Genomic DNA, 20334 nt, shown 5'->3' with positions numbered 1-20334 from the left:
AAAGCAAGCCCAGAGGGGGCTGCAAAGCGTAGTAGGTCTCTTGACAGTGCTGCTAGTCCGAGAGAGCCACAGTCAGAGACAAGCAGTTCGGATTTAGAGGGGGAAGATGTGGGACCAAGGCGTTCAAAACGCACCACGAAAGGTAAACCACCTGAAAGGTTTTCAGCTGTCAGTGTATGGGCGAACCTAGCAGTGTGTGAGCCTGAAAGCTTTGAAGAGGTGCAACAGTTGTCAGTGGAGGAAGCTAGGAAGTGGAAAGTTGCAATGGAGAAAGAGTTGAACTCCATGCAATCTCTTGGTGTGTATAGCCTAACACAGTTGCCAGAAGGCAAGAAAGCAGTCAGTTGTAGGTGGGTCTACAGGCTGAAACCCACAGTGACTGGAGAGCCTCAGTACAAGGCTAGATTAGTGGCTAGAGGTTTTACTCAGAAGAAAGGAATCCACTACACAGATGTCTTTAGTCCGACTTCGAGAGCGGAATCTTTCAGGATGCTTTTAGCGACTGCAGCGCAGAGAGGCCTAGTGGTCAACCACTTTGATGTGGACACCGCTTATTTGAACTCTGACCTCCAGGAGGAGTTGTACATGTTGCCTCCTCCAGGGTTTGAGAGTGACGTGCCAGGTCAGGTGTGGAAGCTGCACAAGTCGATCTACGGTCTGAAGCAATCCGCTAAAAATTGGAATTCATGTCTTGATTCTGTTTTGAAGAGCCTAGGTTTCAGGAAGAGTCTAGCTGACAGTTGTCTGTATCTCAGAGGTGAAGGAGAACAGCAGGAACTGTTGCTTGTCTATGTTGATGACTTGATCTGCTTAGCAAAGAGCCAGATGCAAGTGCAGAAGTTTGCAAAAGAGCTAGGCAAGAGGTTCAAACTCAAGAATCTAGGTGCAGTGAATGTTTATCTAGGTGTGCAGATAGACAGAACTGAGGATGGAAGTTTTTTGCTCAGTCAGAAAGGCAAGATTGAACATTTGCTTGAGAAGTTCAGAATGTCTGATTGTAAAGGGGTCAGAACACCCATGGAGACAAACTTTGTGAAAGAGTCACAAGTGAAGGACAAGGTAGCGTTTGAGAGTCCTGAAGTGTTTCAGTCAGCGCTAGGGAGTCTGTTGTATTTGTCACAATGGAGCAAACCAGATATTGCTTTTGCAGTCAATTTGCTCAGTAGAGAAGCATCGAAACCTAGCGTGCATGCTTGGAATGGCATTAAGAGAGTGCTTAGGTATTTGCAGGAGACCAAAGAGTACTGTTTGGAGATGTCAGCGCAAGGTGAGCCACAACTCACTTGTTTTGCAGATGCTGATTGGGCCAATCAGGAGGACAGGAAGTCAGTGACTGGTTTGGTAGTCAAGTTTGGAAATGCCCTGATTGGTTGGCGGTCGCGCAGGCAAAGCCTAATAGCAATGTCTTCCACGGAAGCCGAATTCTGTGCGTTGTCTGCGACATGCACTGAATTGGAGTACTACAGATGTTTGGTCCAGGAAATCTGGGGTGATTGTAGCCAGCCCATCACTGTTTGGGGCGACAATCAACCATCTTTGAGACTGGCGGAGTCTGGACAGTTCAAGGCCAGAACCAAACACTTAGACATCCGCTTCCGAAACGTATGTCAGAGCATACAGGTAGGCTTGGTGAAGTTGAGGTATTGTCCAAGCCAAGAGAACCTAGCAGATGGGTTCACAAAACCCTTGAGTTTCCAACGGCATGGGGAATTCTGTGAAGGGTTGGTTTTGGGGTAAGTTTGGATACCCGCTATCCCCAGTGTTCAGGTGAGAGGGGGTGTGATGAGTAACAAGTAACTAAAGAGTTAACTGTGTACTGTAGCACCTGACCACTGAGGAATATCATGTTACAGAATGTACCAGAAGTGTTTCTGTATGTTGCAGTTGGTTTCGTTTCTGCCTGGGAGACGGTCGCAAGATGTCTGCGCTCTCACCAGGTTGTTTGTTATTTTCTCTCTAGAATAAACTTAAGTAGTTATAAGAACACTTTGGACTCTGTGTGTTCTTAAGAGGCTTTTTATCCAACGGCTATACAAGCTTTCGCTGTGTGAGAAGAAGAACTCTGCTGTGTGTGTGTTTTACTGCCAGCCCGGTTCTACGGAAGCAGAGAAGCGGAGAGGAAGCGCGCCGGGCGATAATCAGAGGCTCCTAATTGAGTCATAAACAACTCAACGGAGCCCTATACCCGTCACATTTATCTACTTGCACCTTGATGTGCTTTCGAACTGCTAGGTGGGTAGGAGCTGCGACCGAACAACAGGAGCTCACCCTGTTGCGGGGATTCGAACCACCAACCTTCGGATCGGCAAGCCCTAGGCTCTGTGGTTTAGACCACAGCGCCACCCGCGTCCCATAATTTCTGTTACCTTGAGCTAATACAATGAGCAGCACAGGTTCTTTACATTATGTACTGCTTTACATTTAAAGGAGAACTTTAAGTCAAAAGAACAGAGAGAGCTCTGCTGATTAAAGTCCAAAGCTTTCCAATATCTCCCTCTGGGCATAAGATGAATAAGTGGTTTGAAGCTTCAGGTATGCAAGCCTAATAACACATTTCAAATATATTGCCAAATACATTCAGAAGGGTTTACAATCAGTAACAGCCAGATAAATCCCACTTAGGAAAAGTAGTACAGGAAAAAAAAACCAAAGAACAATGCAAGCATCTTACAATCACTATTAGTTATGTTAAATGAAAGGATGGATAAAGCTGGCCATTTTGGTTCTCCCAAATTTCTCATTTCTCTTAAATTCAGTTCTCCAGCAATTTCTGCAGCAATTTGTGAATCTTTTCCATGAAAAAAAAACCTCATGAAAATTCTTCATCATTTTACTGCAATTTTCTCTCTGTGTGTGTATGTATGGAGTTTTAATCAATAAGCATTTCTTTGGTGCAGCTGGTTTAAAAAGGCAGGTGGTAGACCAGTTTGAAGCCAGTCGGGGAAGGCTTCACTCAGGCCCACCTGGAATGACCCACCCCTAAGCTTGCCCATGATTTGGCCTTTTAAATTTGAAAATGACCAATTTGAATTTTGTGTGCTTTCTATCACCCCACATAGTCAGTGGAGGAGACATGTCATCCATCTCGTAGTGGCCAACCAGGTGCCTAAGTCCACAAATATGAGGACGAGAGCACTCTCCCACTCATGTGGGAGAGCCAGTGTGGTGTAGTGGTTAAGAGCGGTAGACTTGTAATCTGGGGGAACCGGGTTCGCGTCTCCGCTCCTCCACATGCAGCTGCTGGGTGACCTTGAGCTAGTCATACTTCTTTGAAGTCTCTCAGCCCCACCCACCTCACAGGGTGTCTGTTGTGGGGGAGGAGGGGAAAGGAGATTGTTAGCCGCTTTGAGACTCCTTTGGGTAGTGATAAAGCGGGATATCAAATCCAAACTCCTCTTCTTCTTCTTCTTCTTCTTCTTCTTCTTCTTCTTCTTCTTCTTCTTCTTCTTCTTCTTCTTCTCTGGTTCGCCAGAAGTGGCTTTGTCATGCTGGCCACATGACCTGGAAGCTGTAGGCTGGCTCCCTTGGCCAATAACGCGAGACGAGCGCCACAACCCCAGAGTTGGTCATGACTGGACCTAATGGTCAGGGATCCCTTTACCTTTTTTTGGGTACATTGGGTACATTGCTTGGTTGGAGAACTGCATCACAACATTTGGAGAAGTGCAAATTTCAATGGATAATTGTGTCTTAGTTCATATATTTGAGAAGTGTCAATTAGGTACAGTAGATTCTCGTTTATATACAAACAACACCACATTTTCCCCTCATCCCTAGCTGGCTGGGAACTCTCTCCAGTATCAGAGACAGTCTGCTCTGAACACCAGTTGCTAAGAATTATGAGTGGGAGAGCGCTCTCGTGCTCGTATCTCATTTGTGGACTTAGGCACCTGGTTGGCAACTATGAGAATAGAATATTGGACATGCCTTTGGTATATGATCCAGCAGGGCTCTTCTTACAACTACCACTCATGGAGGAGGAAGAAGACGCAAATGTTTCAAGCAGTGTGGTCTACTGCAAAAAAAGGGGCTTTGCCTTTTGAACATAATTATTTTTGCTCAGCAGTGACTCTGCATCAGCTCCTGCTTCTATTTGCTAGTATGTCTTTCTGTTAATGCACTTGCTGCAACTAAGCTGCTAACTAGAAGGTTTCAATAATAATAAAAAGCCCCTTTGCTGTTTCTCTGGTCACCCACACAGCAAAAAGGAAGTTGAACTCTTTGATGACATGGCTCTTATGGTTTGGGCTTCAGCCTTCTTTCAGGAGTCAGCTGCCAAAAGCTTGGCTTGCCCAGACAATGCATTGCAGGCGGTGATTCCACTGGAATTGAAGCGCTTAGGAACCAGGAACTAATCCATGGAGACCACAGGTATGTCATATATCTTGTGATTAGGAAAGCATAACTTGCACCCCCATTTAAAGTTAGAGCAGATGTGCTTACTTTGAGGTGGGTTTTTTTGGCAGAAGCAAGCAGCTCCCCAGCTCTTAAAACTATGGCTTAACTAAACACACAAAACTTAAGCATACATTGTATTTTCTTGTGATATTTCCTAGTCAGTAGCCTCCCAAAGTAAATGTAGATGGAATAAGGCAGTTATTAATCCAACAACCTTTATTCTACCCTTTCCTTTATATGAATAGCTTATGGTTGTTCTTTGTTGTTGGTGGGGGTGGGCTGTGTGAGAGACAGACAGACAGAGCTTAGACCAGTGAGAGGTGTTTTTTAAACAACTACTTTCCCTTCTTGCCAACTGAACAATCTGAAGAGAACTGGAAGATACATTCTAAAAGCATTAACTGTGTGGTGCGTGTTAGTACAATATAACTATATGGATTACGTTTAGGCAAGCTGCAATGTCAGTTATTTACATTCCATGGCCATTGGTGAGACATAAAGAATTTGTACTATGTTGTGCACACTTCACAAACCACTAATGTTAAAGCCAAAATGCCAGTGGTTCTGGATTGCATGATTTCTGAAACAATGTCACAAATGTATTTCTTACACTGGTCCTATGGCCTAGTGGGCATAGGAAGATGTATTTTTCATAAAGGGCCAAATGATGCACAAACCTGCCAGCCACCCACACCCAAAAAACCAGCCCCAGGAAGCTGTAATGTTAAATGGAGGAATGATAACCAGGCGAAATTCCTATCTTTTTGTCCTCAGGCCACTTTACCACTCAAAATCATGTTCCAAGATGCTTGTCCTCTGGAAGAAAACCAGTTTAGGGATTCCAACAAAACAAACTCAGTGGGTAACAAATGTGTGGAAGGGCTACTGAGATTGCAGAGCCTAGCCTTTACCTTCCCACTCAATTGGTGCTAGTCTGAAGAGAGGGAACACGAGTACATAATGTGTGCATGTATGACTCCTTTCAATCAGGATTCCCGTCCCCATGGATGAAGCCCTATGCACTTACATAAAGGCCTCAATGCTCATCAAGGATTGGCCTGGTGTGTGTGTGGCTAGCACACTGTCGATGTCTAGGGTTTAGTGTTAGCCCATGGATTCATGATGTTACTGAATGCCTAAATATGGGTATCACCAATGGGGAAAAGGGTTAAACAGCTCCTCCTCCCTCTGCCTCTACACCATTCTTACATTCAGATTTGAAGTCTCATTAGATTACTTTTGACTTTTTTAGACTTTTAAAAAATGGGGTGGAGGAACAACATAGGGAACTACACTTTAATGTCTGCTTTACCACACAAGATCTCCACTATTTGGTCATGTGCAATATCTAATACTGTAAGGTAGAGCAGTTTGCTTGCCTCTCTTGAATGATGAATGAACACAATTGTGGCCCATGGCAGCCAACCACTAGGAATGACCACAACCAGGACAGTAAGAAGTACTCTGTGACTTTCAGTGATATAATACTTCTTAGCCATTAGATTGCTGATGGTCATCATGATTGGAGCAAGGGCTGTGGCTTGGAAGCAGAACACATGCTTTCCATTTAAATACTTTTAATGGAAAGATCATCAACAGCCATTGCAGTATATGGTTTTTCTTGTCAGGGATGATTATCTTCCTTTTAGTATTGCCTGACATTTGCACCTCTTGCTATAATATAAGTTGCCAGCAGAGAACTAGAGCAGCAAGGCACATTATAACACATTATGTTCAACAAGGAACTTTCTGTAATCCTGTGTATACATTCTGATATTTACATTGCTTACTATGAATCTTGTTTGAATTTTGCAATTTGGCCACATTTTTCAAACTTTATCTTGAAGGGGTGTCTAAGGATGGATGCTTGCCAAGATTATACAGTCTGTCCTGGGCTGGGAGGAGGTGAAAATTACAAAATAATTTTAACAGCAATTTGGTTTGGGTAATTACCAAAAACAAAGTTAGAATTCCGTTGCTGCTTTGCTTTGACAATAAGAACAAGTTAGCAATGAACAAATGCAGTGATCAGACACTCTTTGTGCATAATTTCTCTGCTGTTACACAGCAAATATATATTTACATTTGTAACAAAAATCCCTAGCAGCAAAATGTGATCTGTAGACTATTCTGTGTACACATTTCTCTCAGCCTAGGGTATAAATAACAAACAAGCAAGCAAGCAAACATGGAACAAATATGAGTGATGAATTCATATATAAGAAAAATCTGTGTGGGAATAGCAACAACTTTTCTAGAAGAAATGTAGACTGGTAGCCTATTAGCATAATGGCAAACCTTTTTTTTTTTAAAAAAAAAACCTAAGTAATGAGGAAAGGTGTGTGTGAAAAATTAAAATTCAAGGAGCTGTACCAGTCTGTCAACACTATAATCTGGCAAGGAAAGTTCAAGAAGTTCTACTTAATTTGCTAGATTTTGCATGTGTTAGGCAGTTCCTTGGCCACCTAGCAACGGCATACTTTAATTCTCAGATATCTGAGCTCATGCTGGTTGAACAGGAAGAATGGTAAAAAAAGGATCAGAGGAGCACAAGGAAGCCTGCAGTTCTTGAACCAACAGGGAGTCTAATAGGGGCAGACAGGCTGGTCAGAGGTCAGGACACTGCGCCCTAAAGCACAGAGCAGATGATAATACATTTCTCTCTCCGTGCAAATCCTCGCTCTTTCCTCCCAACAGCAAGTGACTTTCTCAAAGATACAGCTGCAGCCAATCAAACTGAGGAAGGAAAGCTTTAGTACTGTAGTACTGTATTTTGTATTAACTGCATATAAGACAAACATTTGAGGATTTGCTTGTTTTACATAAAGTTACACAACTCACAGACTTGCATTTGTTCTATGTAAAAACCCAGCTAAGTAGTTTGGGCTCAACAACCCTAAACTTCACTTAAAAACAAATAAATATGAGATTTTCAAGAATCTGTACAGTTATAGATTTGCTTGGAAATCATGTTTTGGAATATTATACAGCCACATCAGAAACCTATAAACTCTGGAGTCCACAGAAAGCCTTTAATGCTGTCTATCAAATATAATCACTACAACAATCAAGATAAGGTAAGCAAGCTTAAGTCTGATGAAACCTGGTAGGTTCTGAAGCACATTAAGCAGCATGAGAGCCATTGATTACAATGAGATTAAAGTGTACCCAACTTTCCCTAGGTAGCACTCAGTGGGCAAATTTCACTGATCTGCACCATATGTGCGACCTCCACAGATTTTCTTTCAAATGGAGGTTGCATCAATGAAAAAGAGTCTCCTCCTCTTCTTCTTCTTCTTCTTCTTCTTCTTCTTCTTCTTCTTCTTCTTCTTCTTCTTCTTCTTTCCTCCTCCTCCTCCTCCCTCTTCTTCTTCTTCCTCTCCTCCTCTTCCTCCTCCTCTTCCTCCTCTTCCTCCTCTTCCTCCTCCTCCTCCCCCCCCTCTCTCTGTGTTTAATATTCTCCAATTAATAAGAAAAGAAATGGTATTCAAAAATTATAAAAGGGAGAGAAAATTTCATTGAAATTCTCATAGCACACTCAGAGTTTTGGGTGTGCTTACCTTACTCTGAGGTGACTGTGGATTCTTGGAAACATCCCTTCTTTAATTCTATAAATCGCCTTTCTGTTCTTCTGTAAGTCTCTAGCTCCATATGCTTCTTGAGACCCCAAGGGCACTTCAGTGGGACTTGTAAGCGCAAGAAGCTGGGGAGATTGTCTACCATGCTCCCAACAGCTGTTCATTGTTATTTCTTAAAAGTAAAGTCTTTTTACATTCAAAGAAATGAACACAGAAATGTGTTGGTTTTTTAAAAGGTAAAAAAGGAAGAATTTCCCCTAAAAACACAATCAGTGAGTGCATTGATCTCAGGTGCTTGGTAGCCAGCCTTAATGGGTTCTCATGCTTCAGTTAAAGCCTAGGGGATAAGTTTAGGGGTAACTCCACCTATGAGGCTTTTTGGTTCAGGAAGTGTGAGGAAGGAGGGAGAGCACTGGAGAAATAGTTAATGGAAAGAGAGAGAAAACCACACCATTCATGGCCACCTTGCAATGAGAAGGTAAGCTCAACCCTGAACCCAGCAGCGGACAGCTTGGTGGTTCTGCACTTGACCTTTTCTGGCTGAGCTGCTGTAGTGTACTGGTATGGCTGTATTAAAAGGTAAAGGGACCCCTGACTGTTAAGTCCAGTTGTGGATGACTCTGGGGTTGCGGCGCTCATCTCACTTTACTGGCCCAAGGGAGCTGGCGTACAGCTTGACATGTGGCCAGCATGACTAAGCCACTTCTGGCGAAACCAGAGCAGCGCACGGAAACGCCGTTTACCTTCCTGCCGGAGTGGTACCTATTTATCTACTTACACTTTGACATGCTTTCGAACTGCTAGGTTGGCAGGAGATGGCTGTATTAGCATCCATTAAAATCAACAAGAACCATCCAGCTAGTACAGAAGATTTCATGGGAGGTGGGGGCTTATTTTGATAATATTCAACAGTTCCTGTGTTCCTATTGGCACACATGTTGGATAGAAAACTAGCTGAAAAACAAACATTAGGTCAAAACGTAAGGAAACCTCTTTAAAATTAAAATTGTCTGCATCTGATCTCTTGTCTGATTGCCATTTTTAATATTAGTCCCAAATGCATTAAAAAAAACTGGAATTTTTTTCTCCCTTGCATGCAAAATGAAAAAATATATCTTTGACTTTTTTTACCCCCATTGCATGATTCCGAGTGCTTTTTTAAAAAAAACTTACTTCCACAATCTCCTGTAATTGCACAGAAGAAATAATATTGAATAATCAATCAGCCTTCTCCTTTACAAGGAGAGTTACCCTTCTCCTCCCACAAAACAGCCTCTTCCACATCTTCAGTAATTTTTCTTTCAAAGAAAACAATTTTTCCTAGAACGTTGGTTAACCTATGCAATAAAGCCAATACTCCTAAGAGCAATCTGTGCCCTGTAAAGATCTATTTTCTTCCCAAGCCTCATTGACCCAAACCTTAATTGTATTGAGAGAGAATGTAAATCATCATGGGAGAAGAACTTTTGCAAGATCTAATGACCACTTTGGATGCAAAGGTGTATATTTAGGCCCTCATCCTGGTTCTTCCCACTGTTTGCTGTCACCTGCCTTCTTTCAGGAGAAGCATCCTGCCTTATAAACAGGCCTGTGTTTTTGCCTCACTGGATACAACTTGAAATTGTGGGAATCCAAGCGAAAATGCTGGGCATTTATCAGACAACCCACAGTATGCTTTCAGCATCCCAAGTACTGATGCAGCCTACCGTACCCCAGAGTCCTGTAAAGGGATTTGCAAACCTCAGCCCTGCAAGATGAATTCTTCCTCAGTCATCTTCCAAGGCTTCCGAATCACTCTCACTTTCCCTGTTCTCTAATGATTTCCTTTCCTTGTCGAACAGGCTTGCGCTACTTTTGCATTAAGAATTCAATTATTTGGATCAGATGCTAAAAATATCTCCGGCTCTGATACCGCATAATCCGACAGGGCTGATAAAATACAAGCAAGAGCGCCTAAGGAAATATTTAGAACGTGCTGCTATGGTTACTCTCCGAGCAGGGGTGAACGCCTCTCCTAGCTTCAAAAGTCCTTTAAGAAAAGATGCATATCGCTTTCATCAGTGGCTGGGCTTGACTTTGAAACTACTTCAGAAAAAAAAGTTTGTACTTCTTTGTAGAGAGGAAATGACCCAGCTATCAACCATGCTGGAAGGTGGTAACTATCTGGGTCACAGTGCTGGCTCTGGGATGACTGATAGGCTAAATCTGGTCACTGGCCTTCCAGAAAAAATGCCACCCCGAAGAGAGCGGTCATCTGAGAGATCTTCAAAGCAATAACAGTCCTGCTCCTAGAAGCACTATTCAACACAAAGCTATTTCCTCTTTTCTAAAGTTACAGAAAAACATGACCTTGAATTGCTGTTGGCTCAGAAAAAGATGGAGTTTAGGAAGAAAATGGAGTTGGGTTATTTTGAATGAATTGTTGTACTCTTTACCTTAGGACACTAGATGTTGAGAAACATATTTCGTATTTGCAAACAGCCTCTAGGACCTAGGAATGGGATGAGCTAGGAATGGGAACATAAATAAATACGATAGGAGGATGAAGCAACCCAATTCGAAACTTCAAAGCTCTAATGGCAGGAGTATTAATGAGAAGGATCACGTTTTAGAAACCGTTATTGACTTTTCCCACTACCAATTAAATTTTCTTTAAAAATCCACTCAAATAAGCAGATTTGAGTAAATACGTTCAAAGCTCAAAATTTACTCAAGAAATGTAGCCTGCTTTTCTGTTAGTCATAGGTCTGAGACTGCTGCCTTCTCAAAGTTTAATCATTATTTGCATTCATTCAATGAACCTTCTGTGCATTTTTAAAAATTGTGATTATATGGAATGAGTGCTAAAAATGTATTTCACGGGTAGTTGCTGCTTAGTATTCACCCTACTTTAGTGTCCCATAAAATAAATGGCACTGATATTTAACATCAAGGGTGTCTCATCCCACCTGTTAAAAGTTATGGCACATATCTACAACTGAGTGCAATTTTATTGTATCACAGTCTAATGCCCTGATACTGAAGACATTATTAGAAGTACATCCTACTGATTTCACTGGGATTAACAAATTGACCAAGGTGACAGGTACATAGTTCTGCAAGGACCACTTCTCTCATATTATTTAATTCCTAGAGGTGTATAATCTGTGTTGGGTATTTGTCTGTGCAGGGTTGTTTGTGAAAGTATCTATTTTTCTCAGTCCATCCATCCCACTTCTATCCTCCAAACTCCAAAGGCCTCAGAGTGTAAAAGGAAATTTTGTTTTCCCACTCACAATAACCCTGTGAAGTAGGTTAGACTGAGGTCCTTGTGTTCCTTGGGTACCCCCCCCCCCATTTCCAGGAGTGGTAAGGCAACATGCTCCCCAGCATGGCCCAATGGCCCATGGACTATCGGGGGGGGGGGAATCACCCTGCAGCAGCAACAACAAAGGTAATTTAATTTAAACAAATGCTCAACTGATTTTTTCCAATAACCTAAAGGCTGTAGGGAAACATTCTTTAAAAAGATTTAAAAATACAGGGAAATTATTTATTTAAACAAGATTAAAAGAAAATATTAAGTATGAACCGTTTAAGCTTTTCCTTATAATTTACTTATATATAGGTAAAAAAGTTAAAGGACCCCTGGAAGGTTAATCCAAGTGAAAGGCAACTATGGGGTTGCAGCACTCATCTTGCTTTCAGGTCGAGGGAGGTGTCATTTGAACATATACAGCTTTCCAGGTCATGTGGCCAGCATGACGAAACCTCTGCTGATGTAACGGAACACTGTGATGGAAGCCAGAGTGCATGGAAACGCCATTTACCTTCCTGCCACCATTTTAGGTGTGTCCAACTGACGTGCAACCGTCAACATGCGGGTCCTTTTGGACCTGGAAAAGGGAGGAATGAGGGTGGAACACGGCGGAATGGGGGCAGGGGTGTAACACAGCATAACGGGGCAGAGCAGGTTTATGCACGATCCACAGATGTGTTTGGGGGCCAGGAATAGAACCCCTGTGCAAAATGGTCACTGTCTGTACTATTTTTGTAACATCAGACACTTTTTGCTGTAAATACGGTTATAATATTAAGTGCGGTATTATGATTTCAGGTGAGACACAACAGTAGAAACTGATGAATACCTAAGTAGTAAAGAAACACCTTGCATCCATTGTAGAGTTTCTGAATGTAAAAAGCAAGAAGAAATAATAAATTATAGATCTGCTTCTGCACAAAATATCTGGCGCTGAAGTTAGAAACACATTTCCCATCAATATTTGTGCTGGCTTTCTCCGGGTGTTGTATTGTGAATTGACATTTTAACCTCATTCAGGTTTGTAATCAAGCCAAGAAAATTCAACTTTGAATGGCATTCATGCTGGCCTAATTTTGGAAGTGGTAGCAGGAGAAAAGGAAAAGTATTATGGATCCTCACATAAAAGGTTTATAATTATGCACCACCCTCAAAAAGTCACACATAAGTACTGCCTGCCTTTCCAGATCTACCATCTGCTCTTAATTCCCTAACTTGAAACTCAAACAGGGTGGACTCATTAAATCAAGGCAATTTGAATTTCTGATGAGTAACATGAAGACAAAGTACCATTTTAATCCTTCAGTTAAACCATTTCCCATTTGTTCTTCAAATATTTTATAAACTAAAGTTCCTACCATTTAAACATGTGACATTAATATTAATTAGAACTTTTTTCTACACAACAGATCACTGAAAATATTTGCTCACATACATTTTGTACTATAAAAAAATTCCTTCAGTAGCACCTTAAAGACCAAAGTATACTATCTGTTTAGAACAGGGTTGTGGGCCCTTCAGACTACAACTCCCATCATCCCTGATGTTGGCTATGTTGGAGGTTTGTGAGAGTTGGAGTTCAACAACATCTGGAGGCAAAGAGACCAATGGTGACATTTCATTTCTCTCATCTCTGCCATATCACTTACACCAACACTGTTGCCTTTGTGTCAAATCTCTGTACCAGCGCAGCATTTTGCTACACCAGTTCCACACTTTGACATGTAACATAGTACTAGTATAATGATCCTGCACTTGATAATTTCTGCTTTTTTATTTGAATGGCAAACGGTAGGTCCCAAGAGATCACCTCCTCCCATATCAGCCTGCCCAAGAATGCCCTGCTCTACAACTTATCCATGGCCAAAAACATGGCTGGGACAAGGAATCAGGCTTTTTGCTACTTGTCTACGAAAATAAGAAGTTCCTGCTGGATCAGGCGGAACGTCCAGCATCTTGTTCTCATAGTGACCAAGCAGATATCTATGGGAAGCCTGAAAGCAGGACCAGAGCACAAGAGCATTTCCCCTTCTTATGGTTCCCAGTGGTGCAGCAGTGGTGGGTTCTCCTTCATGGAGAGCATGTGTTGCGGTGGGGGCCTAGCAAAACTACCCCTGAGTTGCTGGGGAGGGGGCTACGAGTTGGCCACCGTTCTGATTGGACCCAGGCTGTTGTTGGGAAGAAAAGCATGTTTCAATTTCAGAGGGACAGCCAGGGGTATAAAAGGCAGGCACGTGGTTTATGCCTCCTCTTTGGCTGCGTACTTCGGATCACCCGGCCTCCCTCCCTATGTTTAAGCCTCTGTGTTGACCTTGCTGTGCCTGTCATGGGGTCGTCTGCTTGGGCAGGGGCCTGGTAGGAATTTTCCATTTGGCTGATTGGCTGGTGCCATATGGTTTTGCCTACTGTATAGCAAATAGTCATAACTTGTAAGGTTGGCAGTTAGGCATTGGTTATTTTGTTGGCTGTATGAGGGGTTATGTTGACTGTGTTGGCCCCTCAAGTTGATGCCAGTGTGTTGGGGAAATTCCGTTCAGGAATACAGGGGCTCGATATGCAATGTCCGTAACCCCCGGTCAGGGGCCAGGGCCGTGCGAGAGCCCCTGGGGGCCTGAAGGGAGAGAGGAGGGCTAACACACCCGGCTCCCTGTCTCTCCCTGTAGGGTTTCCCCTTGCTGACTTAAGGGGACAGTTGGTGAACCAATGCCTACGCAACCACTCACATATTTTGTATTTTAATAAAGTTGTGGCCAAACTCATGCCAAAAACCCAAAACAAAAATTCTGTCTGTGGTGTGAATTATTTGAGGGGTGGTTTGGGGACCTCGACATGCAATAAAACTGCAAGCACATTTGCAAAGATAAGCAGGTTCCAGTATGGTTTCAAATTGGATGGGGAACTGCATGTTGGGTCCCTTCCAACACTACAATTCTATGATTCTATGAACTGGAATTCAGGAGGGGGGCCTTTTCTCTATCTACTTTTTCCACACCCAGGCATAATTCTATACACCTCTAATATGTCTCCTCTTACCTATACTCTGAACTAAGAAGCCCCCAAAGTTGCAACCTTTCTTACAGGGTGTTGCTCCATCCCCTTGATTATTTTGGTGGCCTTTTCTGACCGTTTTCCAGCTCTACAGAATCCTTTTTGAGGTGAGGCAACAGGAAATGCAAACAGTATTCCGCATGCAGTCACACCACAGATTTTTATAATGGCATTATTATATTGGCAGCTTTATTTTCAGTTCCTTTCTTAATGATCCCTAGCATGGAATTCATCTTTTTCACAGTTGCAGAACACTGGGTCTATTCTCTCTGAAAGAAGTAAAATAAATCCCTTAGGGCCTGGATATATATTTTTTTGAGCACTGGACAAGAAAACTACTGACCCCAGAAGTGTTGTGCCTCCTTTGGCACCACTCCTGCCTGCTTCTTACTTTCCCCCCAAACATACTGTACCATAACATCCTTTTCATATTTGCCTAGGACTAAGGCAGTATGACAGCATGAATATTGTTCTGAAGGAAGGAAAACAGAGCCTAGGAACATTGGACATAATTTCATCAGCAAGGAGAAATGATGGCTGACCAATCCCATCAACCTTGAAATAAATGTACTGAAAAAGAAAACAGAAGCAAAACTTACTGGCAGATGGGAACAGGTTCCTTATTGCATGTTCCTCCATTTTTGCAATATGCCTCGGGACAATCTGGAGGGTGGGAAAATACGTTACAAAAATGATTTAACTATGACAAGAGTTCTTGACATATGCAAAATGTTGGACATATTCATTAGACAATATACAATTAGAAGATTTACCATCTAAAGCAGGCATCCCCAAACTTCGGCCCTCCAGATGTTTTGGACTACAATTCCCATCATCCCTGACCACTGGTCCTGTTAGCTAGGGATCATGGGAGTTGTAGGCCAAAACATCTGGAGGGCCGCAGTTTGGGGGTGCCTGATCTAAAGGATAATATTCCATAACTACTTGAGGTAAGGTTATATTTTATACTTAAAAAAAAAATATCACACACCCCAAATTCACAACCACACCCTGTTTTGCCCTATACAACTTAGCTTATATATTTCAATGCATACATACAGTAGTACTAAATGCACTGTATTGTCAAAGTCAAGCCCCATTTATTTCAATGGGACAATTAAACACATGTATTTCTTAATTTATAAAGGCCATGATCCAGCTGACTTCAACGGTACTAAATGGCTGGATCACACCTAATATTTCTATGTTACCATAAGAAGCCTATTCAATTTTAGACACAGAACTCTACTATACAGTGGTCCCTCGACTTACGAATTTAATCCGTTCCGAATGCACATTCGTAGGTCGAAAAGTTTGTAAGGAAAAAAGCGGTTTCCCATAGGAATGCATTGCAAACGGAAAAATTCGTAAGTCGAGTAAACCGCATCTAAAATTCGTAAATCGAGAAAACCCCATCTAAACCACAACGGTTTTCCTTTTGGATGTCGGGAAAAACGTAAGCGTGTGGCCATTTTTTTTCATTCGTAACTTGAAATTTCATAAGTCGAGTACTTCGTAAGTCGAGGGACCACTGTACAATGTAGAAGGTGATATTGACTGGTTTACTGAGGCAAATCCTACTTTTCTTTCAGTGCTAGCTCTGGGTTTTGAGAGGTCCTTGCGCAAAAGTCCCTCAGTGGAACCCCCCCTTTCCCTTCCTGCAAGTGCTTATTTCTGCCTCTGAACCCAATACACACAATGGCCTGTGAAGAAATGGGAAGTGAGAGAGCCAGCAGTGGCAGTTTCTCCTGCTCACTTCCACGGTTTGCTGCTGCTTTCTTTTTTGCGCCAGAGAGAAATGATGAATAGGTGGCGCTGGCAAGAGGAACAGCAACAAGGCCAAGTAGGTGCATCATAGGCCTTGCCAGGTGCCCAGTGATGCTGATCTCTGATGCTGACCCAGTTTTCTATTTTAAGTTACTATCTATGCCTATTTAACATTACTCGTTAGGGTTGTCAGCTTGAAGACTGTCCCATACTTTGACTCTAGCACTGAACTGGTAGGTTAAGGAAGCTATAGGCTTTAAATAATAATAATAATAATCATCATCATCATCATCATCATCAATCATCACCATCCTCTTTCTTTTATCACTCCTCCTTCCTTGTTTTTCCTGTACCTACCACGTAGCTTGCTACAGCAAACAAAGGAGATGGATAGAAGAATGGTGTTGGGAAACATGGGAGAGAGAAGCCACAGCTGCTTTGCGGTACAGGGGAGTTCATGAGTTGCAACCTGGCAACTCTAATCTCAGACAATTTCAACGCCTTTAACGTGTTTAGTTTTGGTACAGCATGAATTTTCTCTCCCAAATATGTCTAAACCACAGTTGCACGCTCAAAATGCACATAAGCGTTCTCCAAGATAAATTCAAAAACATTTCATTGCAGTGAACCCTTCATGATTTTCCACCTCAGTGACTCTGAGGTGGTGGACTCCACCATGCACGGGAATGCAGTCTGCTTCATCAGCCACTCATGTGAGTGGTTTTCTGTAGGCTGAAGAAAAATCCTGTTGATTGTGAATGAAATTTTGACTAAAAAATTGGCAGACTACCTGAACAGCTAGACTCATCAGGAGCAAAATCAATGCAATCCACAATGCCATCACATCGCCGAGAAACTGGGATACAGCTATTAGTCGATGGACACAACAAAAACCCATTGAAGCAATCTTTAATAGCTAAATGAAAGGAGAAACAAACAAGATGGTTAGAGAGCCTTGTTATTTACTGATACAACATGGCAACAAGACAAATAGCTGGTTATTCGCTTTAACCTTACAGAAATGTTATACAGTAGGGTCTGTTCTGGTTTCTAGTCACCTTTGTGGCAGCCCCTTTAAATCCAAATTGTTAGTTTTAATCTAAACTGCTTGGTTCTGAATATGTGCAGGAGTTTAATTTCATTCCTATGCTCCATTGTGTTCTCTAATTTCCCCGTGGAGAACCAGGCGTGCTCTATCTATGGAATATTTCTGACAACTGAAAATGTACCTGTTTAGCCAGGCATTTCCCTATCTTTAATATTGCTTCTCAAGATTCCCAGTTTAATTGTGTCCTGCCTTAAAGAGGGCATGTGTTGCGGTGAGACCTGGCAACCAAACCCTGTGTTGTGGGTGGGTGTGGCGCTGTGGGTTAAACCACAGAGTCTAGGGCTTGCTGATCAGAAGGTCAGCGGTTTGAATCCCTGTGACGGGGTGAGCTCCCGTTGTTCGGTCCCTGCTCCTGCCCACCTAGCAGTTCGAAAGCGCATCAAAGTGCAAGTAGATAAATAGGGACCACTCCGGCGGGAAGGTAAACGGCGTTTCCGTGCGCTGCTCTGGTTCGCCAGAAGCAGCTTTGTCATGCTGGCCACATGACCCGGAAGCTGTCTGCGGACAAACGCCGGCTCCCTCGGCCTATAGAGCGAGTTGAGCGCCGCAACCCCAGAGTCGGACACGACTGGACCTGATGGTCAGGGGCCCCTTTACCTTTACCTTATGATTCGATAGCCACAACACCCGATTGGTAGGTCCTTCGATGCAGGGTTCAATCAGGCCAATGGGACACTGTGTAAATGGATTGAGGGACCTATATATGCACGTGACTCAGAGCTTCCTCTTTGGTCTGTGCATCAGAACACCCGCCCACCTCTCCCTACTTTTAGGGTGTTGCGCTTGACCTTGCTATGCCATCGTGTCTCGCCTGTCGTAGGGACAGGGGCACGGCAGGAATTTCCCCCACTTGGCTGATTGGCTGGTGCTACTTGGGTTTCGCCTGCTGCGTAGCAAATCGTCACAACTTGTAAGGTTGCAGATAGGCTCTGGTTCAGGTGATAGGGATGGGAGAATACTCTCACCATCCCTATGTGAAGGGTATTCCATTAAAGGAATCCAGGGACTCAATGGTTTGCTCAACCCTGAGAGGGGTTTTGCCCATGCCTGAGTCCAGGGGGACATCTGGGTCATGGAAATAGCATGTCCCCGGCTTTCCGCCATTCCAGGTGTTCACCCAAGGCTGACCTATGGTGTGCCCTGGGTCAGTGCTACCTGCAATGGTGCAGGGAGCTAGTCGAACCAGAGCCTATGCAATCACTCACCTGATGTAACCAATAAATGGCCTAAATTCTGCCAAAAAAACCAAACCAATATTTGAGTCTTGTCTGAATTTATTTAGGGGAAAGGTTTAAAGGTCTTAACATGCAACTGTGGTTGATTTTTGAACTTTGTTTTATTGAGCTGGTGATACTGTGTTATTTTATTCATATATGAACCACCCTGGGTTTTTCTTTTCCAAATGGAAAGTATATAAATTATCAGTATATGTTGGTGTCTTTGTGTATTATTACAAGAATAATAGATAAATAATACATTTGACAAAGCATGTGACATATGCTCAACACTCTCAAAATATGTGTCATGTGACTGTGTGTAGAAGCATCAACAGATGCTCCAGAAGTGTTTATCTTTCCAGTGGAGATGCTTCAAATACTATCTCTGAAGGCCATTCTGTACAATGCATGTACCCAGTTTGACCGCTTAGCACTTGATGACTCAGTGGACTGTCTGAACTGACTCCAGTGAAAAGTATGACATGGTTTGAAACATCTCTGCATATTGTATGGCATGTGTGGTGGCTCCCCGTTTGTGGAATGCTCTCCCCAGGGAGGCTGGCTGGTGCTAGCATTATATATCTTTAGTTGTCAGGCAAAAACTTTTAAATTAAATTTAAAATGTGATGGTTGTTTCACATATGCAAATCGTTGCTTGATGTTTCATCCACAATGCAATAAATATGCATTTGAAACCCTGAACATTTAATTCCCCACAACAACCCTGTGGGGTAGGTTAAGCTGAGAGGCAGTGGCTGGCTCAAAGTCACCCAGTGAACTTCATGGCCAAGTAGGGGTTCAGACCCTGGTCTCTCAGGCCCTAGTCCAACACTCTAACCCAGGCATCCCCAAACTCAGCCCTCCAGATGTTTTGGAACTAGAACTCCCACCATCCCCAGCTAACAGGTCAGGGATGATGGTGCTCTAACCACTACAACACACTGATGTGCTCCCCCCCCCATGGCTCTAGCTTGTGATTCTGTGGTATTTGGTAGGCCCTGAAACCTCTATGGTGACTGGCAAGAGATCTGTCTGTTTTATTTTGTATGTACTGTATGCTTTGCTTTTTCAATATACAAAATTAATCACACTGTTTAGAAAAGGGAGAAGAACATAACTTGCATTTCAGGACCAGAGATGTGTATGCTGTACGCCAGAGATGACTTTTATTTAACTTAATATTGAAACTATGCAACTAGATGAAAATAATCACACATTGTCTCCATGTAAGAGAGTATTTATCCCAACACCAATAAATCACCAAATATTCTAAAATGTTCTATTTTGTGTTGCAAAAATTAAAACGCACTGTGCTTGCAAGCATAAAAATATCAAATCTATCCTGTTTTTTTTCTAAAGTTGTATACTGCCATGTGCAGCATTACACTATAATCTCCAAGATCATCTAACGTCAAAGAACTCTGAAGGGATAATCTTGGAGGAAATGCATAAGCCTCCAACTAATTCATGATGGGATCACTGATCAACAGGATGTGACCCGAATGCCTGTGCTTAGTCTTCCAGAAACTAACAACATTCTGTCATTTTTGTTGTTTAGTCGTTTAGTCGTGTCCGACTCTTTGTGACCCCATGGACCAGAGCACGCAAGGGACTCCTGTCTTTCACTGCCTCCTGCAGTTTGGTCAAACTCATGTTAGTAGCTTCGAGAACGCTGTCCAACCATCTCGTCCTCTGTCATCCCCTTCTCCTTCTGCCCTCCATCTTTCCCAACATCAGGGTCTTTTCCGGGGAGTCTTCTCTTCTCATGAGGTGGCCAAAGTATTGCAGCCTCAGCTTCAGGTTCTGTCCTTCCAGTGAGCACTCAGGGCTGGTTTCCTAACTAATGAAATATTCTGTTGTATTGTCTGATATTATTATTTTTCAGTATTATTAGTTTAAGAGACTATGGACAGATTTCTT

At 42.7% G+C, this 20334-nt stretch overlaps 1 protein-coding gene across 1 annotated transcript in view; it reads right to left on the bottom strand.

Moving 5' to 3' along the window:
- MALRD1 (MAM and LDL receptor class A domain containing 1) overlaps nt 1–20334 on the bottom strand; it is a 268805-nt gene that overhangs the window by 45258 nt on the left and 203213 nt on the right. The window contains exons 36-37 of the mRNA XM_088654242.1: nt 16880–17005; nt 14922–14985 (exon numbers count right to left, since the gene is read on the bottom strand). Of these exons, the coding sequence (XP_088510368.1) occupies nt 14922–14985; nt 16880–17005 (190 nt within the window). The remainder of the gene's footprint in view (nt 1–14921; nt 14986–16879; nt 17006–20334) is intronic.

This window comes from Zootoca vivipara, chromosome 11 (genome assembly GCF_965207765.1).
Source record: "Zootoca vivipara chromosome 11, rZooViv2.hap1.1, whole genome shotgun sequence".
Lineage (NCBI taxonomy): Eukaryota > Metazoa > Chordata > Lepidosauria > Squamata > Lacertidae > Zootoca > Zootoca vivipara.
This window is presented reverse-complemented; position numbering and strand designations above follow the sequence as displayed.